Source organism: Peromyscus eremicus, chromosome X (genome assembly GCF_949786415.1).
Source record: "Peromyscus eremicus chromosome X, PerEre_H2_v1, whole genome shotgun sequence".
NCBI classification, from domain to species: Eukaryota; Metazoa; Chordata; class Mammalia; order Rodentia; family Cricetidae; genus Peromyscus; species Peromyscus eremicus.
In genome coordinates this window covers 81,149,189-81,176,385 of record NC_081439.1, presented here as the reverse complement: position 1 = coordinate 81,176,385, position 27,197 = coordinate 81,149,189, and the positions used below count along the sequence as shown (strand labels likewise).

Genomic DNA, 27,197 nt, shown 5'->3' with positions numbered 1-27,197 from the left:
TTCTTCCTGCTCTCTCATACTCCACACTCACACTTCCCATCCACACACTCACTCTTCCTCCCTTTGGCACATCCACGCACAGCCCGACTCAGAGAGACAGACCTCCCTAGCGCGCGAGCGCCAGGGAGGGAGGAAGCCCTAAGCAGGGCAGACGGACGGTGCTTCTCCTGGAGGATGGGATCCAGACGCTCCCGCAAGTAAACTTTGGAGGCGACAGAAACCGTCGACCCTGGCAGCTGCCGAGGCGGACCCCAGCGACATGCAACTGAACTAAGGAGGGCTTCCTTTGGCGGCGGCGGCGGCGGCGGCAGCAGCAGCGGAGGCGGCGGCGGCGGCGGCGGCTGCGGCGGCGGCGGCGGTCCTTGGAGCGACACCCCAGCCCAAACCCGGGGAGCCGAAGAAACCCTGGGTGCCCGCAGCTGCAGTCCCGCCTCTCCTGGCCGGTATTGTAGTAGCTTCCCTTTCTCACTTTCCCATTCCCTGTACCCTCCCCCCAGGGCAATTGGAACGAGCAGGACTTTGATTTTTTTTTGGACAAATTGCGATCTTCCCATTTTCATAAACTTGAGGCAGAGGCCTGGGCTGCGTTGGTAACTTTGATTTCCGAGATATAAACACCCGCAGCCCCTCAACCGCTCTGTGGGAGGAGCCCTGTGCCCACCTCGGATCCCGGGCAGTCGCGCCCCCCACGCCCTCGGACTCCAACCTCAGCGCCAGGGACAGTGCTCTAGCATCTCTCCCTTCCCCCTTTCTCTGCCCGCCCCGGGACAGCCCTCCAGCTCAGCCAGATCCCTGGGCGCCCAAGGATCTTGTCAGCAACTCAGACTTCTGCCTACGATCTCTCCTTTTCTCCCCAACAGGCCTCGAAAGAGGCCAGAGTGGCCCCCCCGGAGCCCGGAGGGCGCGTACCGGGCGGGAGCTCCCTCCGCAGTGAGCGGGGCGCGCTGGGGGGAGGTCCTTGCGCATGCCAGGTGCACAGACTACGCGCTCGCCTGCCCCAGTGCCGGTGCGCTGCGGCTGGTCGGCCAGTGCCTGAAAGGCTGAGCTCCCACAGCCTTAGGCGTCCGCGCCCCAAGTACAGTCTCGACTCTGCAGCTTGTGGCCGTCTGGGGCGTGCAAGCGCCACTCGACCCGCAGCCCTGCGCCGCTGCGGCCAGTCGCGCCTGGCTAACTTTAAAGGGGGAAAACTGAGTAGCCGGGCTGGAGGGAGGGGGCTCGGGGCCGCGCGGCGCTCCCTCGGCCCCACGGAGCCCCCGGACCCCCAGAAAGCCCCCGCCGAGTCCCCTGCAACCTCAGCATTGGAGCCCGCGCGGGTTCATCCCGCGCGCCGCCGGGCCGCCCTGGGCGGGACTCCTCCCGCGGCCTCCGGGGCCACGGGGCGCGCGCAACAGGCGGCCCGAGCCGGCGGGAAGCTGGAGCGCCGGCGGCGTCGGTCTCGGAGGGGTGTGGAGAGGCGAGGCCAGGCAGAGCCCCGCGCAGCCATGGAGTCTCTCCTGCTGCCGGTGCTACTGCTGCTGGCGGTACTGTGGACACAGGCGGCCGCCCTGATTAACCTTAAATACTCGGTAGAAGAGGAGCAGCGCGCCGGGACAGTGATCGCTAACGTGGCCAAGGACGCGCGGGAGGCCGGCTTCGCGATGGATACGCGGCAGGCTTCTGCGTTCCGCGTGGTGTCCAACTCAGCTCCGCACCTGGTGGACATCAACCCCAGCTCAGGTCTGTTGGTCACCAAGCAGAAGATCGACCGAGACCTGCTGTGCCGCCAGAGCCCCAAGTGCATCATCTCGCTAGAGGTCATGTCCAGCTCAATGGAGATCTGTGTGATTAAGGTGGAGATCAAGGACCTGAACGACAATGCTCCCAGTTTCCCGGCCGCACAGATTGAGCTAGAAATCTCTGAGGCAGCCAGTCCCGGTACGCGCATCCCACTGGACAGCGCTTATGATCCGGACTCGGGCAGCTTTGGTGTGCAGACCTATGAGCTCACACCCAACGAGCTGTTTGGCCTGGAGATAAAGACGCGGGGTGACGGTTCGCGCTTTGCTGAACTCGTGGTGGAGAAGAGCCTGGACCGTGAGACACAGTCACACTACAGCTTTCGCATCACAGCACTCGACGGAGGTGACCCACCACACTTGGGCACAGTTGGCCTCAGCATCAAGGTGACTGACTCTAATGACAACAACCCGGTGTTTGGAGAGTCCACCTACTCAGTGAGCGTGCCTGAGAACTCGCCTCCCAATACACCTGTCATCCGCCTGAATGCCAGCGACCCCGATGAGGGCACCAATGGCCAGGTGGTCTACTCCTTCTACGGCTATGTCAATGACCGCACACGTGAACTCTTCCAAATTGACCCACACAGCGGCCTAGTCACTGTCACCGGTGCGCTAGACTACGAAGAAGGACACGTGTACGAGCTGGATGTGCAAGCCAAGGACCTGGGGCCCAACTCTATCCCTGCACACTGCAAAGTCACCGTCAGCGTACTAGACACTAATGACAACCCGCCAATTATCAACCTACTATCGGTCAATAGCGAGCTTGTGGAGGTGAGCGAGAGCGCCCCCCCGGGCTACGTGATTGCCCTGGTTCGGGTGTCTGATCGCGACTCAGGTCTCAATGGACGTGTGCAGTGCCGCTTGCTGGGCAATGTCCCCTTTCGGCTGCAGGAGTATGAGAGCTTCTCCACTATCCTTGTTGATGGACGGCTAGATCGTGAGCAGCACGACCAGTACAATCTTACGATTCAGGCTCGAGACAGCGGTGTGCCTATGCTGCAAAGTGCCAAGTCCTTTATTGTGCGCATCACTGATGAGAATGACAACCACCCACACTTCTCCAAGCCTTACTATCAAGTCATTGTACAGGAGAACAACACTCCTGGCGCCTATCTGCTCTCTGTCTCTGCCCGCGACCCCGATTTGGGTCTCAATGGTAGTGTCTCCTACCAAATTGTGCCGTCACAGGTGCGAGACATGCCCGTCTTCACCTATGTCTCAATCAATCCCAACTCTGGTGATATCTATGCGCTACGATCCTTCAACCATGAACAGACCAAGGCATTTGAATTCAAGGTGCTGGCCAAGGATGGCGGCTTGCCCTCGCTGCAAAGCAACGCCACGGTGAGGGTCATCATCCTCGACGTCAACGACAATACCCCAGTCATCACTGCCCCACCCCTGATCAATGGCACTGCTGAGGTCTATATTCCTCGAAACGCCGGCATAGGCTACTTGGTGACTGTAGTTAAGGCAGACGATTATGATGAGGGCGAAAATGGCCGAGTCACCTATGACATGACAGAAGGTGACCGTGGTTTCTTCGAAATAGACCAGGTCAACGGAGAAATCAGAACCACTCGCACCTTTAATGAGAACTCCAAGGCTTCCTATGAGCTGATAGTGGTGGCCCATGACCATGGCAAGACGTCTCTTTCTGCCTCTGCCCTTGTCCTAATCTACCTGTCCCCAGCTCTTGATGCCCAAGAGTCAATGGGCTCTGTGAACTTATCCCTGATTTTCATTATTGCTCTGGGCTCCATTGCCGGCATCCTCTTTGTCACTATGATATTCGTGGCAATCAAGTGCAAGCGTGACAACAAAGAGATCCGGACCTACAACTGCAGGTAGAGCCACCTTTGCTTTCTTTTCTTCTGTGTTTTGAATGAGTAAGGTGTGTGTATTTGTGTCTGTGCTTTTGTTTCCTACTTGAATGCATGCAGCATACTCACAGTGCTTCTTTGTGGAGGGTGAAAAGTTTGTGACAGTCCAAGTTGATCAATTCTTTTGATCTGACAATTTGCTGGAAGACAATCATTTACTGTTTGAATGGATTCTGTCACATAATGATGATGAGCAGAAAAGCAATTATCATTTTAAAATTTGCACAGCTGTCTCCAATGAAGTTAAGGTAGAAAAAATGAGAGAGGTGGAGGGAGGGAGAATCAGAAAGTGAGAGAGGAGGGAGGGAGGGAGAGGAGAGAGGGAGGGAGAGCTACAGAGAGACAGATTTTCATATTTTTAGCTAAAGTTCTATGTATCATGATTTGAGGGCTTGGTTTTTCTGGAGCACAATGTTTTGCAGACAATAGCTGAAAAGAGATGGAGTACTGACAGCTGCCTTGTCCTGCTGTAGGGTTATACTCAAGAGAGAGCTGGGGAGTGAGAGTTTATGATGGGAAACAGAGAGTAGGAGGAAGAGAGAAGGCAGTGTGTGGGGAAGCAGGTCATTAGTGGGTTTTAGTGTATTCTTGGCTTGTTTTGTATCTAGTCCCCAGACATCTGGCTATACAAAGTGAAATTCTGTCAGGCATCTGTATGTTTTCAAATATCTGCTTGGTTGGTGTGTGATGACCAAACATCCCAATGAGAGACAAGAGTTTGCATCCAGATGTTTCTGTAAAATAGCAATCTTCTGGAGTTGGCTATGCTTTCCTCTAATGTGGAACTGTGCTGTGGCATTAAGATCTGGTCGCTACCAGTGGATGTCACTATGGGCTATTGTGTTACAGTTTCTCTGAAGTGTGAGTGGGATGTGTGTGTGGGTAGGAAAACAAGAGCAGAGGAAAAAGAAGAGAGGAGAGAAATGTAAAAACTTGAATGGCATGTGATGTAATATTTTTTAAAGTCTTGATTAACACATTAGAGGTTCTTGTTGAAAACTTCTTGCAATTTGATAGAAGAAATAAGTCTAAGAATTTCTAGAATCCTACTTAGGATAATGCATATAATTTTTTCCAGCAGTGTCTCATCGAAACAGTTGAAAAAAGTTATTTTTATTTTCTTTACTTTGCTGAAAATGAATGGTGCTGCTATTTCCAGCCAAGGTGTGTGTGCTTGTGTGTGCTTTCAACACACCTACACATCCACTGTATCTTGTGCCATCTGTGCGTGCATGTTAATCAGTCAAAATATGTTCCTGTAGGTCCGATTTGTATCTGACACCATCTGAAATACACACTTCTGTGAATCTGAGCTCCCTGAATATGTAACAGCCATGCAATTATTGTTTCCCTTTTACTATTCTCTGCATTACACAAGTTAGTAGACAAATGCTAACCACACATGAATATCAATCAGGTGCCATAAAAGAGCAGCTGCAATGCCTCATAAATGCTTTAATCCTGTTACTAGTGAGATGGCCGTGACTTTTCTTTCCTTCAGTACCAAGTCACTTCAGATGGGAGAAATGGAAATTAATATTGCTCTTACCTTTGAAACCTGTGACTGCCAGTGGCGATTTTTATAGAAGAAAAATGCAGGGTCAATAAAATTTTATTTATATGGAGATAATGATAGAGGGGACTCTTTTTAAGCCATTTTTTCTCAGGATAAAGTAAATGCATAAGACCCTTCCTACGATGAAAAAGAAATCAGCTTGGAATAAAGATATTGAAGGCTTTGCCACTTCTTGGTGATATATGACTAGAAGTAAGAGCTCTTTCTGAGAGCTTGCCAGGGAGATCATTAAACAAGGAAGAGAGCATTTGAATTGGGGGAAAAAGTGCAAATCTCAGTGCTCTCCAACTTCACCCAAATGTGGATTTTGTTAAGTACTCCTCACTGCTATGGCTTGCGATTAATGAAGTACAGTTTAATTAAATAATTGGTCAATACAGAATGGGCTGTGCAATGAATGCCTCGGCTGAATAATTGCATGGGGCATTGCCAAACTTACCCATCATGGGTAAACAAAATGATTAGAACTTCCCATTGATTCAGTAAACAGATTAGAAAAGAAATGTAACCCTAGTCCTGAGGTTTGGGGGATTTTATCTGTTCCTCAGCCTCTGTATCATCAATTTGCCATCATTTCAAGTCAGACTGGGCAGAGAGCAAAAGGGTGAGATGAAATAAATTGCTTAGCTCTAGGTAGATCCCAGGGACAGAGTAATAATTTGCCTTGGTAGATATGAGTAGATACGCAAACTCCCTATCTGCTCAGACTTCTTAGAATCCTAAAGTTCAGGAGCCCATCTTTCTATGTATGTGACTAGGCAGAGGTGTCTAGTTCTTTGCTCCTGCAGGATCTCTTCCTGAAATGCATTCATTTATAAGACTTGTGAGATGATCTGCAATTGCTGCTTGAATTGGGCTCCCCCCCTTTTTTTTTTTTTTAAATATTCTGACAATTAGCTTTGTCAAGTGAGAATACAGACACACTCTTTCCCTTGTAAAGTTCAACCTGTATTATTTATTAACCTTATTGTTTTGCTGATTATTGCTTAGAGATTGAATTCTCAAACAATAAGCTGAATTCATTATGTGCAAAGTAATACATGACATTGAGAATCTGGCTACATTTTAATGTATTTCTTTTGACAAGTCTCTTAATGCTTGGTGTCTTTGGTGCACGTTCCTGGATCTGTGTCAGTGTTAATTAAATTGAGCTTTTTATGTTCCAGTTGCAGCACAGCTGCTTGTAGGTACACCTGAATGGAGAAGGATGCTGAATGCACTAACCTTTAAATTCCTTTGCAGTAATTGTTTAACCATCACTTGTCTCCTCGGCTGTTTTATAAAAGGACAAAACAGCAAGTGTCTGCATTGCATCTCGGTTTCTCCCATTAGCGAGGAGCAAGACAAAAAGGCAGAGGAGAAAGTGAGCCTAAGGGGAAAGAGGTAAAAAGGCATTTCCCCTCATTCAAATGGGTTTGGCTATCAGATTTCTCTAGGAGAGGAGGGGGAAGGGTGGAAAGTAGAAGGGAGCTGGGCTAAGGCAGGGAGGAGGGTGTGGATGAGCAGAGCTAGGAGCTGTTGGAGGACAGGGTCTGAACCTCTACCCTCATCTAAAAGTGATCACTTTAATCGAAGAGGAAGCTGATCCATGGTGTTTGCCACACTACAAATTCCTGGAGGCAATGGCGAGGGCTTTTCTTACTTCCCTCTATCTCCTTTTATGTTAATTGGCACTTACATTTTACTTCACCCAGTATGTCCTTTGGGTTCCAGGGAAGCTTCAGATTTGAGCATCTTCATGCTCTCTCCCATAGGCTCAACTTTCCCCATCCCCCACCCCTGCTCACTGGCCACCCACAATGAAAAATTCCAAATCTAAAGTATGAAAATTTCTTTAGAAGGGGTGGTGGGAGGTTAGTATGTTATATGAAGACTTCATGGCCCTCAGCTTGTTTTCGCATGCAAAAAGCACAGGGAGAAACCCGATGATGTAATGCGCCAGAATAAGGAGCTGGAGCAGAGATGGGGTGCAACCCTCTGGGGTGCTTAATGTTTATTCATCAGTATATGGTCTGAGAAGGTGTTATCTATTCGTGCTGCCTTTTCTGTCACATAGAATCGCTGAATACTCCTATGGGCATCAAAAGAAATCAAGTAAGAAGAAAAAAATTAGTAAGAATGACATCCGCCTTGTACCTCGGGATGTGGAGGAGACAGACAAGATGAATGTTGTCAGTTGCTCCTCCCTTACTTCGTCCCTCAACTATTTCGACTACCACCAGCAGACACTGCCCTTAGGCTGCCGACGCTCTGAGAGCACTTTCCTGAATGTGGAGAACCAGAATACCCGCAACACCACTGCCAACCACATCTACCACCACTCCTTCAACAGCCAGGGCCCTCAGCAGCCAGATCTGATCATCAATGGTGTGCCCCTGCCTGAGGTGAGTGCGGCTAAGTAGTTTTGTGAAGTCTTCCAAGATCTCCTTGTGAAGCTGGTTGTTCTACCATGGGCCATTCTGGAGGCATACCACCTGTCTAAGCTCATTTCCATACTCAGGATTTGCTAACAGCGCCTTTTGGGACAAAGAGTGATTTAGCATAGAGGGCTTTTGTTAAGGGGTGGTGTTGGGAGTCTGAACTCAAATAATCTGAGCCTTGACATGCCTTCATAATGTCCCAGCAGAGCAAAAGATTGCCCCACCTGTTGCAGACATGCACGCTCAAAAGCCAGTGGTACCAGCTTGGAGACTAAAGCAGTTTCAGGTCGCCAAGCCGTGTTGAAAATGAGGGAAGCCCTGTAATGCTTGAATTCCAGTTTCCTCTCGTGGTTCAGAGTCCTAAAGGCACTCCCAACTTTGCTGTTTTCTTCCCATACTACTGTTCTCTACCATCTTGCTGAACTATGGTTAAAAGGATGCAAGCAATCAAATTGAAAAAGTCAGATTGCTGTTTCTTAGCAGTTCTGGTAATAACGTTTGACAGTTGAGGATGTTGAAACTGTCACTAATATGAATATTGTATGAAGTAGCCATGAATTTGAATGAACTGTTTCTCTTCAGTTTGGGTGTTTTCATGGAGGAGTTTTTCACAACGCAATATGGTCAAATGTTTGTTGGTTATGGAAATATTTTTGGAGAGCAGGGTGATAAACTACTGATGGTGGAGGGGGCAGCAGGAGGGGGAACGAGTAGAAGGCTAAAATCAAGTCCTTAAACTGGGTTCATTTTCTGTGAATTGCTTAAATCCCTCTTTGGTTAGAAATTGGACACACTGGGTGGCATGCTCTCTTTCAGGTCACTACAAAAGCTATTTTGTAGATTTCAAGAACACTTCAACAGTTTTTCAATGTATCTTTACAAACATCATCTTATTAGGAAGCCACAATCAGATATCTTGATATATTTCTCTTTGATGGAAGATGAAACAAAGGTTCAGAGATGCTGAGGAACTTGTTCAGACTCAGAGGGAAGATCATTCAGAACGGGAGGAGTACATCACCTTGCTTTGTACTAAGATAGTGTTTGAGCGGTACTTTCTGCCTTTAGAAATGATTCACACCGACATACCTAAGGAATCATGTGAACATAAAATGGACTTAGTGTTTTTTTTATCAATTTTGTAGGGCAAAGGGTGCTTAGGACCATTTACACTGTGTTACATTGTGTCTCCTAGTTCCTGGAAAATAATTCCTACTAGAATTAATAGCATGGAAAAGCAGTATTTTTAATGAGCAACACATAATATTCCACTGTTAACAAAAGCACCAGCATTTAAAGTACCTAACTCCATAAACAAAGAGTTATTGAAAGTCAAGTATTATTTCACATAAACTTACTTCTAATTATTTCACAAATACTTACTTCTAAGTATTAATGACCCTTAATACTACTAGTGCCTTAACTATAGACTGCTTGGAGAGATACTGTGGGCCACTAATAATTCAGTCAGAGATTGAGAGGTAAGGGTTTGTAGTAGAATCAAATAGAGCATGGTTTTGAGTGCTGGAGTCACTTTTTACTATGGAACCTCTCTGAGCCTCTGTTTCCTCATCTAAAAAAGTGGGCACATCTGTTATTGAAAGTTTTTCCAAGGAGAAATAAAACATTATGAATTGTAAAGAATGTGTATGATTCATAGATATCTCTAAAAATTTCTTTTTTACTTGAAAATTAGAGAATCATCATTGGCAACAGGCTATTCACTTGAGTATGTCTCTCCAGGGTCTTATAACCAAATAGGAATTTAGGCTGGCTCTGTGTAGATAATACCTGCAAGGTGGTGTAAGCAGACCATTGATTTGTAGTGATCATTGAACAATGAAGATGAAAAGTGCTACTATTGTGTATTCCATTGCTGGTTTGCTATTGCTCGTGGAAATGGACAAAAAAGTATTGAATCCTGAAGATTTAGTGATCATTTTGCAATCAATTCAAGTTTCTGAGAAAAGGGATCCGTGATGTCTATTGAATATGTGGAAGAAGCAGGAGTTAGTAACTATGATTTCTTGATTCACCTAGTATCTTGGTGTCCTTTTTGCGTTTATCCTAAGGGCAGGATAAAACGAAGAATTTCAGAAAGCCAAAGTCTCAGTTCTGATTGTTTCACTGATATCCTCTTTGTCCAACAAAATTGGTTTGCAGGGTTAGGCTGAGGTTACATGCGTATTTCCAGTACGCAGTCCTGGAGAGTTCATAGCTAAGCATCCGCCACGATATTTAACCTGTATCCAGCATGAAGTTTTGAATAGGGAAAACGACACTTGTCCTTTTCTTTCAAACTAGAAGCTGCTGAACATTGACCGGAAGAACAGGAATGATCAGTGCATTTATTCAGCTGATATTTGTTGAGTGTACATTCCTTTTAAGGTACTGCTGTAGGGTCTGTACTTACAGAGACAAAAAAACCAAACCCAAACAAAACAAAAACAACAATGAATGCAATGAATGCACTTTCTAGTGAGGCCAGCATATAAACAGGTGGTTTGCAATATGGGACGTTAAATGTTACTATATAGTGCAGTGGGATTCCTAGAATAATAATGTTCTGATGTGTGTCCTACCTTTATACTTTTCTCATTAATTAACTAATCCATCCAAGAAATAATTCATTTATGAAGCAATTATAGTACTGAATGATAAGTGCTATGATGTAGTAAATAGATGATTCTTAAGTCATTACATTAAAATGATCCTTTATATTATTTCATGAAACCATTTTTTGTTTGCTCATTAACTCAAGCAACTAGCATTTATTGCATGGTTAGACTGTGCCAAATATTGTATCTGCTGTTTGCTAGTGATGCAAAGTTAAAACACTTGATCTTTGACATCAGACAGCTTAAGAGAAACGGACAAATAATACAGTTTCAATTCTGGATAATGTGCCTTTCCTAAGCATATGTGACATTCTTACTTTTCAGATTGGGGCCAAAGGTGACTGCATATTCGAGATTGAGGGTAAATCAAAACAGAATTCTTCTGCTGTGTTGCCTTTTATGGCACACACTCCCTTTACTATTTGTATGGTGATAGGGCTTATTGGAAATAGTAATTAGACAAGTGAGTAAACTCAGAACTACTGTGCTTGCACCTTGCTGCTTCCACTCCACTGAACTTTGAAATGGATCGTCACTGCGTTAAACCAAATCACTAAGTGTTTATCTAATGCCCAGTGTCCCCAGCTATGTAACAGGTATATTCCAAATACATGTAAGAGGAACGGAACTTCTGCCCTCAGAATGTTCAGTTCAGCCTGGGAACCGAGATCACTCAAAGCATTCAACTGCCAAGCAGGCAACAAAAAGATAGCTTTTGACCACCTGTTCTCTTGTATGCTACTTAGTACTTCTCCTTCCAAGGCAAGGCTGATGACAGTATTTTTATGCAAATTTGCTGCTGCACTATCTAGGCTTGGTGCTGAATTGAAGATGGCTTTTGTTTGGGTGATGGGGCTCAAACCAAGAGCTATGTACATGTTAGCCAGGTGCTCTACTAATGACCCTTAGCCCTGAGGGTGACTTTTTCATCTATAAACCTAGTTACCTTTGAACACTGTCAGGTCTAAGAACATGGAAACAGGACTTTGAATGTGCTTCGGTAGGTTAGGTAAAGGGAGTGGAGCACTGGTCTAGAGCATTGGAACTTAGCTTCTAGTGCTGTATAGATAGCCTCTGATGGAACCGGATGTGAATATTTTTCTGTCCTCTGCTGTTGCTTGGGATGCCAGCTGTGGCAATTTCATGGTTTTGTATACACATACGAGGGGGATAAAGTGGAAGGTGTCTTTGCTGTTTGCAGAAGGCTTTTTTTAGAATTAGTGATGCTGTGCATCTTTTAAATATTTTAACTTGGAAGGTGAGATTCACATTCCTTGGCATTCTAGTTTATTTAGTTTATAGACTTTATGTGAAAATGAGGGGTGTGTGTGTGTGTGTGTGTGTGTGTGTGTGTAAGACAGAAGAAAAAGAAAGGAGGTTGAAAAAGAAGAAAGATATTAGGTTTGTTAGTTTGCTAATATTTTTCTGAAAATATCTGAATTTGTTCTGTGAATCCCTTAGTGTGCCATGTTTTTTCTTCTGATGTTTTGTGAATGGAAGCATGAATAGTGAGTGCTTCTGGCTTCCAGAAAATGTTTTTCCTTTGCACATTAGCATTTTTGTATTGCTCTTTTGGTCAGTAGGGGTTCTGGTCATTAGAGGGAGCAAATAGAACTCATGTTTTTCCTATGAAGAATGGAGATTTGGGTAGAGTCTTTCTCTTTTGACTTTCAGGATGGGTGAAGTGGTCCAAACACATTTAACCTTTTTGAGACTTGTTAAAATTTGAGTTTCTGATACTGAATGATTTGGAGAAGACAATTCTGCCTGGTGGATAGTAGGCAGGAACTGCCAAAGCTTCCACATAGATGCAGAAGAATTCTGTTTTGGTTTACCCTCAATCTTGAATTTTTCTCCTTGTGTTTTAGGTTGAAACTCTTTGCTGGCAAAATGTAGCATCTTTGATGTGAAGCATCCAAATTGTGTGTGTGTGTGTGTGTGTGTGTGTGTGTGTGTGTGTGTGTGTGTGTGCTTGCTTTACGCAAGTTGTTTGTGCAGCTCTACAAGCAGTAAAGTAGCAGAGGAAGAATCTGCAGAAAAAGGATCTGTGTGACAGGAGGGAATAAATGCTTCCAGTTACTCTGCACAAATGTTTGAATGCATGGCTACGTTATGAAAAATACAGAAAATAAAACATCATTTAGGCCTTGAAGAAACATTGGAAAAAATGAAAGAAATAGCTCAGCATGCTTTATTCCTTAAAATAAAGAAGTTAGGGATTTGCAATGAGTTAAGAAAAATTTTGGGCTTTGGATAACCACAAGCCATTTAGACAGACAGCAGATCCAGAAAAGTGATAACCTAGTAACTCTGATGAAGCTAGTTTGGATAGTCTGGATACCACACAGTTTTACTTGCAGTTAAAGCAAACCCAGAAACCTTTCCTCCAGTGAGCTTCAGTTTTTCAAAAACATTTCCTTGTTATGGGATCTTGGATTCCTTGAAGTCAAAGGTCAACAGAAATCCCGAGGCTACAGGATGAAGCAGTGGGAAACAGTGCATCCCCACAAAGCCTTTGGCTTTCTTCAAAACTCCAGGGCTCTGCTTCTACCAGTGGATATTCTTGGGCCACCCATTGCCTACTGTATGTTTACTGGCCCGGTTCACATCTAGCTGAGGCAGTGCGTTTCCCAGCGGGCAGCAGCTAGCAAGATGTGTTCCAGAATAAACTGTTCCTCTGTCGTCTCCACGCAACTGCTGCAGAACTGAGTTAGTTTACATTAGTATTTGCTAATTTATTATTATCATTCCTTATTGGCAATTAACTGGTTACCTGAGAGATCATCTCTCTCCCTGTACACCTTCACTGAAGTTGAGCTTAGCCAGAGTGCTTGCTAATGATCCCGAGATTTTTCTCCCCAGGGGTCTGGAGGCAGGACATTTTCCAGAGAAAGCTCTGGGGCTTTGGAATTCCTCTTATCACAGGACCATTGTGGTCCAACCTGCTTTTCTTCTGTTAGTCAGACTTGCAAAGTGAAAGGGCTGTCCCATTTCCTTCCTAAACCTGCCCGAATCTACTGTTGAGTCCATATATGGTACCGAGATGTTGAAACTGGGCATGTAGACGATAGCTTACCAGGAGTTAGAGGAATGAAAAAAGATGGAGTCACCTACTGGCAAAACTAGATAGAATCTTTCATTTATGGCGCTGCCATAGATCTGAGGTACCTGCTTGGACTTTCAGATGTTGACCCCTCTGCTTATGAGTCTTAGCTTCCACGGCTTAGGGGAGGCCAGGCTTGGTTGGATAGTGTCTCAGATGTGGATAAATAAAGGCATCTGTGTAAGAGTTCTGTGTCTGAGAGGTGAGAGGCTGGTGCTGGAGCCGCCATTTTCCCCATGGAGAAGAGGCTGGATATCTTGACATGTGACTGGCCGGCCTTTAATGTGTGCTTGCTTCATTTACTTCAAACAATTGAGAGGTTTGAAGTGAAAGTCCCAGAGGGTCAGTTGTTTGCAGAGGGAAATACTCTTCAAGTTTCATTTCCTGTTGAGTATGAGGAGTGAGTTTTGTGCCGACTGCTTAGTGGGGTCAGCAGCTTCCAGTGTGCTTCTGCCTCCCTGGATCCCCCAGAGGGACAATGAGCAACAGTCTTGTCACTGGTGAGATGGGTTTTGTCAGCTCCAGAAGCTTGGGTTCTCATGAAGAAGCCTTTTTGGCTTTAGTGGTTTGCTTAAAATTTTGGCTGCCCCCACAAAGCTCCATAGAATTCCTGGCATAGTTGTCAGAAGGGACTCTTCGGTCAAGAAAATGCGGTTACAGAAAAGGCAAATGTTCTGGGCTTGGTGGCACAGCTGTGTCATCACAGCTCCAGGGAGCCTGAGGCAGAAAAGTCTCCAGTTGAAGCCAAGCCTGGCCTACAGAGTGAATTTGAGACCACCCTAAGCGACTCACTGAATCCTCATCTCAAAATAAAAAGTAAAACAGAGGGGCTAGGAATGTATTTCAGGCGCATACATGAGATCCTAGCTTCAGTACCCAGTACCTTCCTCCCCAAAGCAAATGACTTACCCAGGCACATATATTTGTGGCCAAACCAGACCGAAGGTAGCTTGACCATAGTTCTTCAGCTTCCAAGTGCCTTCTTTGTCAGGACAGAAAATCAACAGTCCTCTTAGGAGCATCTAGAGATAAACCCCTGTTGGTAGGTGTGTTCCTGAAAAGCTGACAGTCAGTGTTTGTTTTGCAAATTAGACCCTTTGTTATCTAACCAGGGTGGCCTTCTGTATTTAAAGAAACCTATGGTGGATTCCTTCTTAAGGAAAGGGTCCTAATATAATATGAACAATCAGCTTTGAACTGATTTCCTTTGTAAGTCTGGAGTTTTACATATTTTGTTTGCTTAAAACAGGCTCATTATGGTGGCAAGATTTACATAAGTGTTGAAAGCTGGGCCAAATTCCTTATTCCCTTGGAAGGTAACAGCAGCCCCTGAATTCTCATGGGTTAATTCCTAGTTGGATTTCACTTAATTAAAAATGCAATTATGTAATAGTTAAAATATATAAAGTCAAGACCAGACAGATACATGTCACGTAGATTTAACAAATGTCTATACTTACTTACTACAGATTTAAAAATATTGAAATAAAAATGTAGAGCTTCCCCAATTCAGTCCAGCTACACTCTTCCTAAGCCTATGGCACAAACCTGGAATGTTTTTAGTTCTTTTGACCTTCTCTTCTTAAGTTTATCCTTTTCCCTCTAGGATGTAAAAGCACCTCAGGTCAATGAGGATTTCCTGGATTAGGTAGAACCCAGAAATTACTTTGAAATATGAAATATAAAGGATTCCTTTATAACTTTTGTTTAAATTGAGAATTTGGGAAGGGAGAGAATGGATTTTCAAAAGAAATGAGACTGCTAGATTGACAAACAAGTGTTAGGAGCTACCTTGAGACCTGTGCACGTTTAGGATTTTAACAGACAAGAAGTTTGGTGTCGAGCCTGTGTGCTCCTTGAGCTTAGCATTAGTAGACCAGCACCAGCGTGTCTTAATGTCAGATGCTTAAGCACTGTCTTCATGTGCATAGTCTTCTGATGCTCCATTAAGCCTCTGAGTGCCAGGGTGGCCAGTTTTCAGCTGCTCCCACTGGGCCCCATCTGGCTGTTGTTCTGTGGCAAGCTGCTCTCCTTCAGCACCACCAGTAACTGGCCTTGGCGGCCTCAGCTTTCTAGATTGAGCCGAAATCTGATTTCCAGAGCATGAAGGGCACCTCTTCTCAGATCGTAGTTTGTTCTTCTGAACAAAATGGATTCCCCGCGTTAAGCTGGCAGGGGGAAAAGTTTAACAGAAAAATTAGATCCTTCTCTCTCTCTCTCTCTCTCTCTCTCTCTCTCTCTCTCTCTCTCTCTCTCTCTCTCTCTCTCTGTGCGTGCGTGCGTGTGTGTGTGTGTGTGTGTGTGTGTGTGTGTGTGTGTGTGTGTAGAGAACAAATTTTGCTTCTCTCTGCCTTTATGGTAATTTTTGTGGGCTAGGCTGATCATAGATGCATCTATGAGTTTTAGATCACCAGAGCCATCTTCTCCACTCACTTACCCTCTGCTAGCTGCCTATGTGAAAAACACAACGCTACTACTCAAATGTGAGGCCAAGGATAGACCTTTCTGGAATGACTTTTAATTGAGAATTCTGAGTTAGACACTGTCAAATAATCACTGCTGCACGTGAAGCTCAGCTTAAGTGTATCCTAGAGTGAGTATGCTTAATTCTTGGAAATTATTTCCCGAGGACTCTTTTTTTGTCTCTTTTGAGTTTATCTTTGTTTTAAACCTCCTCTTTCTCATTAGTTCTCATGGTTTGGATTGGAGAAGTCTGACTGGTTTAGACTGCCAAAAGGTATAGGCAATTTGCTGTAAAACCATTTCTGATGAGGATGCATGAGTAGGCAGACTGCCTGTAGTCACGGGCATTGGTTTAACCCTTGAGCATTTTTTGAATAACTAAAAATCTCTGTGTTATAGCCGCAATATTTGGAGTTTGACACCTGTGACGGGGTGTTTGCATTTGGCCACAGGCAATGCTTATTGACTTACTGGAAGACAGTGGTGAAGACATGGGCACACTGTACTCATATGACTGGTACTGGCATCAAATGTGATATTGCTGTACTGATCACTTCCTCAATTAGTGCTTTTCCTTTTTCTCAAGTACAGATTTTTAAGTGACAGAGTATGTTGATGGTCACATTTGTTCCTAAGAGCTTAGGAGAGAGAACATGATGACATCAGTATTAACTTATGATTTTTTTCCTTTCATAGTGGGGTTTTAAAGTTGCAAAACAATTTAAAGTAGTTACATCTTTTTAGAAACCAATGTCAAATTCTCTAGAAGAAACACCAATTTTCTTCATGGCTTGTGAGACTGCTATTGGGATATGTGTTCTTAGACCTCTGGGTCACTCTTTTTAATTTTGCCTCTACTGGTAATTCTTCAGAAATTGGAAAAGGGTGGTGTGCTTCATTGCAGTAGAAGTGTGGTATGGTATACTTGAAGTGGAAAGAAAAAGAAATTGCTTTTTCACAAACTGTGCATCGTGTGGTGACTTGCCAGAGAAAAGTTGTTAAAAGCTAGTGCGCTATCAAGGCTGTGACACTGGATATTATTGCATGATCTACATCTGATCATCAAGTATCCTCAAGAAGAGATCATAGCAAGTGAAGAAAAATCTGGAACTGCAAAGGTTTGTGACTATACATATTTTCATAGTTGGGGGCACCTGATGAAAAATGTATTGGAAACTTGCAACATTTTGTCCTCTTAACTCTCTGAGCCTGGAAAACTTCATCAGTACTGTTCTTTCTAGAGTGTGGCTGACCCTGAGTCACTGTATCCCCAAAGATAATGTAGCAATCTGCAGTCCTGTGATAAGGGGAGAAGTACACTAGCAAAACAGGTCAAACAAAATTCAGAACCTCAGGAAGAAGTTTTGCTTTCTTGAAACATTATTAGTAAAGAATTCAGAATCAAAGACATCAAGAATTTTGAAGAAGTCAAACAAATACTAAATTATACTAAACCTGAAATAATATGTAAAGGGACTGGGTCAGTGTATCCCCAGTCTCTCATTCATCTCATCTCTGAGGACAATTGTATGGACTTCTGCAGTATTGGTTTTAGGGCTTCGTAAAGCTTCATAAACCACATAAAGGTTTGAGTTGATTGATGTGAATGCCCAGTTTGTTGGTTGCACTTAGGGTAAGGAGCTTAGCTATGGCTAGTGACACTGTAGGCATGACTCTGTAGCTTTCCAATGAGGAGAGCATGTTCTCTGTGCAATCGGTGTTGAGTTTCAAACACAATACTTTCATCATTCAAGTATGTCTTTCAGTCCAATGCCATTTCTTCCTTAAAGGCAGCAACGGATGTCCTCATCTTCCTTCAGTTCGCATGCACTTGTTCTAAGGATAAATAAGAGATGGACTCCTCTTGCCTGACTAACTAATATTTTGCAGAGGAGACAGATTCATGTATATATAAATTCTGCTATGGTTATCACCCTACCTAAACATTCATAAGCTGGAAGTCAGCGGGCTCTCCTTTCAAAGCTAGGTGTTCTTGAGAAAGGTTTTGTGTATCTTGATAAATTATCTAACCTTTTATACCAACCAAGGCCAACATAATGGAATAAGCAGCTTTTTATTCTGTTCTGAGGTCAATCTAACCAAATTATGCAACTTCTAATACAATTGTTTGAAGCTTCCACTTGGAAAGTTTTCACATTTTAATACCTTGCAGCTGAGATAAATATTTCAGCTACAATTCATGTTTAACAATATGTTTCACCGATTGTCATTCTTTGTGGGATTTGTTGGCATGACAGGCAGTTCAGCTTGGCTTTGCTCATTTTGTTGTTTGCTATAGATTATCAGCAAAGAGCCAGAATTCAATAAAAATGTATTTTTGTTGTTGTTATTTTTAATTTCAGTCCATAGGAGGAGGCTAACATCCTCACAGAATCAATATGGGGCACTTGGGGTTTTACTTGAGAGCCAAAAAAAATGAGCTAGATTTTCTTGCAAACTGGATTTGATTCCAGAATTATTAAATTCAATCTATGTTGGAGGCTGGTAGATTGCATTCAGCAGGATTTGGAGCACTATTTGCAGTAAGACAATCTCTTTCTTACGAGAGTCAGTGGCTACTTCATGGGTAGGTGTAGTCAGTGAATATCCAATTGGGAAGTGGTGTTCTATTGAAAACTTATTTTCAGGAGTGTTTTGGGAGGCAGGTCAATTGTGTACCATTCCCTTTGTACGGCATCTGCTGTTCATTGACTATCTTTTGCTGCTGATGAATTTAGCTCTTTAGTGGTTAAAGAGCCCTGCTCTTACAGGGTATTCACTTGTTCTAGATAAAACCTAGCCCGCTGTGAGGATTTGCTTCTAAAATTTAGTGAATGGAAGTACTGTTTAGTAGTTAGGCTCTTTTCAAAAAAATATTTTGGCTTGAAAACATCTATCCATTCAGCAGCCACTCAATATTTGTAATCATCTTTTCTTTACCATTCTTGTACTCAGCTCTGAGAAATAGAAAGAATAGGAAGTACTTACCCTCATAGCTTATATGATCAGTGGTGATACAAAAAGAGATGTTACTTGATGGTGCTATGTAGTTAGTTGACAAACAAATATTTTCCATTATATCACAAAATAAATTTTTGCACAGTTTAAAGAGTTAAAATGAAAACAATAAAATGATTAGAAGTCAAATATGTAATTTTGAAAATGAAAATCAAGTGGAAATATACACAAACCAAAAACACCTATAGCTCTGACTCACTATCTAGAATTTAGTAAAGTCTATGTCTCAGAAATTCATAAGTTAAATTAAAAACACATAAGCTGAGAAAATATTTTAAGTTCATACAGCAATCAAGAAAATGTATTTCATTTTTGTTTTACAGTTTTATTGGAGTTACTTGGTAAATGGAAGTCTTATACATTTAAGGTACATAACTTGATATTTTGGTGTCTATAAACACTATGAAATGATTTCCATAACCAATCTAATTAATATATCTGCCATCTCATATAGTTGTCACTTTTAAAATAGTGAGAACACTTAAGTCTTACCCTCCTGGCAAATGTTAATATAGGACGCAGTGTTGTCAACTATAATGGCTCTTCAGCATATCAGACACTTAGAATACATTTTTATAGTCAAAACTTCATACTGTTTGGTCAGGTTCTTCCTATTTTCCCCACTCACGACCTCGACTAACTATCATTCTATTCTGCTTCTATGATTAAAAACTACATTTATTAATTCATTAATTCTTCAAATATTCGTAGAGTGCATACTACATGCTAGTCAATACTCAAAGCACTGGAGCTATAAAAGTGAGCAAATGTAATTTCTGGCTCCCACAGAGTTTACATTTTTATGAGTAGAAGCAAATAAATAAATAAATAAATAAATAAATAAATAAATTTAGATGGTGACATGAAAAAATAAGGAAGCATAAGGACTGTTTTAGGTTTTTAATGACAGTTTTAGGAAGTTCAGGGGGAACATCTCAGATAGAGACACAAACAATATACCCTTACATCAAAAGAACTGCTACAATCAATACAAAGGCAAACATTAAGATATTTTTCTTAGAGAAGCTATAAGATGGCAATAGATGTGAAAATATTTCAGTTTTAGCAATCAGATAATAGCCATGGCATTTGAAAATATTTCAGTTATGTTAATCAGACAATAGAAATGGAATGGCATTATTAATTTTTAATTGCAAAAATGGTGCATGCATATTACTTAAAAGATCAAGTACTAAAGAAGTGTATGAAATATTAAGTTAAAGTCTCCACAACTTTCTCCTCAACAATTTATTACCTAAACCAATCACAGACAATAATTTAACAAGCAGTATTTCAAATTTTACTTATCAAATGAACAAAGATTAAAGCAAAACAATACTCGTGGGTGCCAAGGACATGATTAGGATATACTGCTGCTATAGAAAGTATAATCAGTGCCATTCATGTCTTTCTTGAGGGCAATTTGGCAGTGCACATTAATAGCCTTATGCTCTCTATTTCTAATTTTGTAATTTATCTTAAAGAAAAAAATTTAGATTTGCATAGGAATTTATGGTGTTACAAGGTGTTAATCTCAGTATAACTTACAGAAGTAAGACATTGGAAATATTCAAGTATCATCTTGTGTGAATGATTCAATATATACACATACATTAGAATAATGTGAGGGGCATAAAATGATTTCTGAGAAATATTTAATGATAGAGGAAAATTCTCATGATCTACATTAACTGGAAAGAAACAGAACAGAAAAGAGAACAATGCAAACACATTGGCTCCAATCGTTTTGAAGCAAAGAGAGATGTTACCAAGCATTAATTTATCTGAACTGAATATACACACGTCTATTGTAGGATACCAGAAATCAGGTTATATATTTATACTATGCTAATTTTCCAAATTTTCTACATTTAATTGAACATGCAATTTTTGGGGGGAAAAGCCAATTAGTTAAAAAAAAATAGGTGCTAGACTGTACAGTATTAAGACCAATGAGATGACATAGACAGATTGTGTAAGTTATTTTGAGGAGGCCTAGAACAAATATGTTTCTTATTTTCATTTTCAATCAAATTTTGACAGTTTCTCCTCTAATATTTCTTCTTTTGGAGGTTTTTCCCAATTAATAACTGACATAAAGGACTACATTTACAACTAATGCTTTCCTTTAACAATCACCTTTAAAATGTGGGAAATAGTGTTAGGAAAAATATTTTCCTCTTTTTTTCATACCCATATGTATGTTGTTGTAAAAGTAGAATGCTCTCGTAAGGTTTAGACATTTGGTTTAAACGTTTTAAGTTTTAGCTTTAAAATAATAACTGTTAACTACAACCTGTACAGATTTTAATACTGTAGAAATGCTATAGGCTAGCATTATAGGGATCACTTTAGGCAAAGACTTTGTCGGCACTCAATGAGTACCCAATGGATAATTTGTGGATGTGTTCTTTTTAGTATTCTGTGTTGTTTGATTTCATGTTCCTGCTCCTTAATTTTGAGACATACAGACTATTTTAAAATGATAGCTCAACAATTTCATACGAAAGAGAGGGAGTTAATGGATTGGTGGTCGTTAAGATGCTGAAATGTAAGAATCTGAACAATTTTCAGTAAGGTAGAATGGGTTCAACCATTTTAAGAAAGACAAAATCATTTGATTGCTTCCCTAACTAACTGCAGTTTTGAATGCCAGAAATTCAAAACACAGCTTCCTTGTGAATAGTTTTTCCCCCTCATACGGCAAGCCATACACCTAAATGTAAAATGTTTACTTCGGTGGATCTCTATAGATGGACTTCAAAACTATGGAGATATTATGAGAAAAATTCTCATGGAGCAAAGAAACCACATACAGATGCTACACCCATTACCCCAAAGCTGACAGAAGAGAAGCCTGCAAGGCACCACCCAGATTCTGAATGAAGTGTTTGCCATATTTTTTTCTGGAAAACACTTGCAGCCTAAAGATGTAGACTGCCCAATAGTATTCCTTAGGACTGTACTTCTTTTATGTGCAGCCATTTAACTGAATGACTCTAGATTTGAATTGTAAGTTTGTTCTTGTTATGACAAGACGCGTTTTATTGAAATAGTGATCCATTTCACTTTTTATGTGTGATGGCACAGAAGGGACTATAAATTGAGGAGCACCCCTCCCCCCATTTGTAAGTCTCTTAAAAGTAAAATTATCTTCATTGGAAGAAATACTGAGAATGTTAAACATTATGAAGTGATGTAAAGAAAAGATTAATATTTTTCTTTGTGATGAGAAGATGAAAGATTTTCGATTAGAAGAGAATTTCCAGGAAATTAAAATATTTAATTGCTTTTAAGCCCGGATTTGGAAGAAGTTACTATAGTAAAGCAAAGGATAAAAGCTGTAATATTATGTAAATTCATATCACCAGTAAAGTAAATATAAAACTCTGTAATGTGATGACAGAAACATAAGGGAATTTCTTTATTCTCTTCTTCTGATTCTATTTACACTTGTCACTTACATGTTGATATTTACATGATAGGTACGAAGGCCCAATTCTAAACTTGTTTATGGATCCTGGATAGATCTAAAGGCCTTACCGTACCATCTATCCTTCACCTTCGATGGCTGCTGGTGTCCAAGAACAGACATGTTGTACCTGAGAGATTTTGTTCACTAGTGCTAACATAAGGGAGATGAACACATACAAGAAATTATGGATACACAAGAGCCCCTTTCAACAAATGGTGATTTTTAATGTGTTGACATCTTTGAAGACACATCTGTTAATAACATGAGGGAGTGAATACATTATAGTATTTTGTTTTTACTTGACAATTATTAAGGAATATGTTGCTCTCTGAGGGAAGTGGGTTGGATCCTAGTATCTTTTATGATTGTTTTTATTGGTTACTCAATATGAAATCAATTCATGTCGATTGTGAAATAAATGAAAATTTTAGTAATATTTGGAGATGTTGTTAACCATTATTCTATTCCAGAGTAGACACATTGACATTCTACTCAATTCTTGAGACAATACAAATGTTCAGCAAATACAAATGTTGTTTAATTATTGAGAAAAATTTCAATGGTTTTAATGTTGAGGTTGTTTTTTTTGTCATTATCTTATATTGTGAACATTTTTGGAGGCTAGATCATATTTATTCACTGAATTTCTGAGTAAAACCATTGAACATCTGTTTTATTTATTAAGAAATCACTTTACACAGAGCTGTAAAATCTTTTAAAAATACACATGTGATTTTATAAAAAAATGCAGATTATTAAAATGGGGGAAGTTGCTTTGCTAAGATATGAAATTGAAGAGTTATTATTCATCATTTCCAAAGGACAAGGCAAAAGTATGAGTTTTGTAGTACACACTGTATGAACTTTTGTATTTAAGTAGAAAATATCTCTAAGTAAATTTTATAGTCATTGAATTATATTCTTATGTTACATAGGTAGGGCTTGCTTTTATTCAGTCTCTAACATTTAACTTTGAAGCTATTTAACTTTTAAAAAATTTATATTATATAAATAAAACCATGACAAAATCCTGATACCTAAATCATGTTGTGCACTTTGATTGTTTCCTTAGAATAAATTCCATAGAAGTGAAGTTGTTTTGATCTAAAGGTTTAAAGAGTTATGGTTCCCCCCCCAGAAATGTATATGATCTGATTTTATTGTAGTCATAAAGCATTATTATCATCTTTATTTTTCAGTGTTGGTGATCAAACCCAGGGCATAGATCATGCTAAGCAAGAATTCTACCAGAACCATATATAACCCCCCTAGTCAGTCATATCATTATATTTTAACTATCACTGCTGAGATTGGAAAACTGGGGGCAACAGGCAGTCTTATATATTCTTTTTGGGAGTTAAATTGGTACAAGCCCCAGTGGAAGGCAATTTGTCAGTCTCACTCAAAATTGCAAATACACATACCCTTTAACTTAGCAATTTCAGGTTTAAGGAATTCATTATACAGACATGCTTGACCATGTGCAGCATTATATACATAATGCATAATATATAAATATATATGATTATTTATAATATATATACAATTTGAAATAGAAAAATTGGAAACTGTGTCTAAATAAAAAAACTGTTTTATATATTGATATATAAAGTTCTTTAAATATAATGAATGAAATGAAGATTTGGGAAATGTACAGCATAGTATAAGTTCATTTTTATTTTTTTATTTTTTATTTATTTATTTTTTTTTGGTTTTTCAAGACAGGGTTTCTCTGAGTAGCTTTGTGCCTTTCCTGGAACTCGCTTTGGAGACCAGGCTGGCCTCGAACTCACAGAGATCCACCTGCCTCTGCCTCCCTAGTGCTGGGATTAAAGGCGTGCACCACCACCGCCCAGCTCATTTTTAAAAATAGGGGAAAGAGAAGATAGGTTTTGCTGGTTTTCATATCTATGAAAATGTATGTAAGAAAAAATGGGTAATTAATTAGGTAGATATTGGAAGAATAAAAACAGAGAATAGGAGATAGAGTGGGAGGGAAAATGATTTAATTCATAGATGAAAATGTGTATCTAATACCAGAGAGACTTCCTCTGGCAGCAGATGAGAATAGATGCAGAGAACCACAGCTAGACATTATGAAGAAAGAGAGCCTAAATTGGAGGTCTTCATCAAATCCATCACCCTAGAGTTCAGGGAATCCTGTGGAAGAGGAGGCAGAGAGACTGTGAGAGCCAGAGGGGATGGAGGACACCAGGAGAACAAGGCCCTCTCAATCACCTAAACAAGATGTGTATGAGCTCACAGAGACTGAAACAGCAAGCACAGGGCCTACATGGGTCTGCACCATGTCCTCTGCATATATGTTACATGTATTACCTTAGTATTTTTATGGGACCATTGACTGTGAGAACAAGTGGGTCTTTGACTCCTTTGCCTGGTCTTGAGACCCTTTTCCTTGTGTTGAGTTTCCATGTCCAACTGTGATATGAGGGTTTTTACTTCACCTTATATTTTATTTTGTCATATTTGGTTATTGTCTCTTAGAAGCCCAGTCTTTCCTAATGAGAAACAGAAAGGGAGTAGATCTGGAAGGGGAGGGGTGATTGGGGAGGAGCTGGGAGGAGTAGAGGGAGGGGGAAACTATAATCAGGATATATTATATGGAAAAAAGAATCTATTTTTCAGTAAGAGGAAAAATAAGAAAATGTGTATTTAATTTTAGTTTTGATTTTCATTTTTGTTTAAAAATTGCTTTGTTGTTTGCTATTTCTAATAACATATCAATGAGGAATAATACATACATACATACATACATACATACACATATACATATATTTAAGGTAAATCCTTTGTCTTGTTTAATATAAAAAATTTTATTCACTTTGTTGTGGGACTTTTTACTGTGAATTGAACCCAGAGCACTGACCATGCTAAGCTCTACCACTTAGCTGTACTTTTTTAGAATGTACACATAGACAACATTTTATCTTTGAGTCTGTGATTTCTCCTGTTGCTTTTAACTCATTCTGAATTCATATGCAGCATTTCTTTGAGTGAGTACTTTTATGAAATTTATTGTGCATATGTACAGAATTAAAAATTACAGCTGTTTGTGACTGATCAATTAGTTGATTCACTACTATTTATTACTCTTTACCCTCCATTTTCTGGTGCTTCTAAAAACATTATATCTTAAGTTTTTATATAGTCTAGGGACATTTTATAGCTATCCATATGCTTTGAATGGATCTCTTTGTGTAGTCTTGCACTGCCATCATACTGTTTTAATTATTAATACCTTATAACAGATTTTAATAGATCATGTGGAAAATTTCTCCTCATTCTTGGTCTTTTAAAAATATATTTTAGTTTTTCTGTTTAATTCTCTCAGGTGAAATTTGAAATCATGTTAAATATTAAAAAAAATATTGTGTTAAGGTTTTGACTAAAAAATGCCCGACAAACATATAATTGGGAATATCAAATCTTCTTATTTAGTCATATTTTCTTCTAATGGCATCAGTACATTTACATAACTCTCATTACTTTTTTGTTAAGAGTTTTGTCTACTGAGCAGCTCCCCCTTATATGTTCTCATCCAAAAGAGTCTAGAGGAACAGTCTTGATTTATGTATCGACATTTTGTCTTAAGCACTTTTTGTTTTTAGACATGGCTTGCCACTTTAGGTGTTCATGTAATAGGTATTTTGCTTTATTGCCTGTCTGTTTTTAGAAGTTAAAACCAGTAGCTGAGTGACTGTACAGAAACTATATTCCCTTTGCTTCAGCTTCCTCATTTATAAAATAAGAACAATAGTGACTACTTCATAGGTTCACAGACTTTTTTTTTTTTGTGTGTGTGTGTGTGTGAGCATTCAATGTGAGTGTTGAACTGGCAGGCACCTAGTAAGCCTTCAATAACTGTTTAGTACCTATTTTTGGCAACATTTCATTTTTCCCTAGGAAGGTATCCAGTTTATAACTCTCGTCTGAAATGAGGTAATCAGCAATGCACATTAATGGGACAACACCATCCACTTATGAAAATAAGGAAATTTCCATTTGTTTTAGTACTGCAAATAAATTCCATCCCAGCACACCTTTTTGTATGAGTTAGAAAAATTTCTTTTTAAACAATAGTATTTGTTGTGCTCATAGTGGCTCCTTCAGGGTTTCTCATTGGTCTTTACTGTAACGCTTTTTGATAGTTCAGTTTAAAGTTGGAGAAGGTCCTCCATGAATTAAAGTTAGCTAGATGGGCTGGTGAGAAAGCCAAAGGCCCTTCTCTGATGTTATCCCCCTTGTATTTTCTTTCCAGAATCAGTGGATATCAATTTAGGCCTTAATATGGCATTTTTCAACCTTTCTCCTATGTGACTCTGTGCTGGGCATCTCCATTAGCTAGGAAGCTCTGGAGATGGCAATTTCATGGACCACTGGCTTGGGGTTGTGACCTGCACTTTAATAAATCCTGCCTCCAAACCTTTCTTCTGCCGTGACCTGCTGGTTCTGCAGACCTGGGTTCTGTTTCAGGGCCACTGCCTTTTCTTCTTGCTTTCATGCAAGTGACTTGCAAATGAATTTTAAAAAGCTAGTTCATGGTGAAGAGCTTGTGTTCTCAGGAAAGTGCTCTGCCCCAGACACTTTCTTCACCCCCGGTCATGATATCCTACTAGAAATACTTTATACCATGTTCTTAGTTCCAGGATAAAATATGGCAGTGGCCAAGAGCAGGGACTTGAATTCTACTTTGGCCACTTGGGGACCAATTTATACTTTAGGGAAAGGCCAGGAGGCTTGGTGAAGGGAGGAGAGCCAAAGCTTGATTCTCTCCTACAATGTTTAAACTGGATGAAGTGTGCGAGTCTTGAAAAAAAAAAGAGCACTCTTACTGCAAGT

At 40.7% G+C, this 27,197-nt stretch overlaps 1 protein-coding gene across 1 annotated transcript in view; it reads left to right on the top strand.

Annotated features, from left to right (window-relative positions):
• Window positions 1–1,481: 1,481 nt before the first annotated feature.
• Pcdh19 (protocadherin 19) overlaps window positions 1,482–27,197 on the top strand; it is a 102,756-nt gene continuing 77,040 nt past the window's right edge. Inside the window, exons 1-3 of the mRNA XM_059250618.1 lie at window positions 1,482–3,628; window positions 6,483–6,623; window positions 7,297–7,624. Of these exons, the coding sequence (XP_059106601.1) occupies window positions 1,482–3,628; window positions 6,483–6,623; window positions 7,297–7,624 (2,616 nt within the window). The remainder of the gene's footprint in view (window positions 3,629–6,482; window positions 6,624–7,296; window positions 7,625–27,197) is intronic.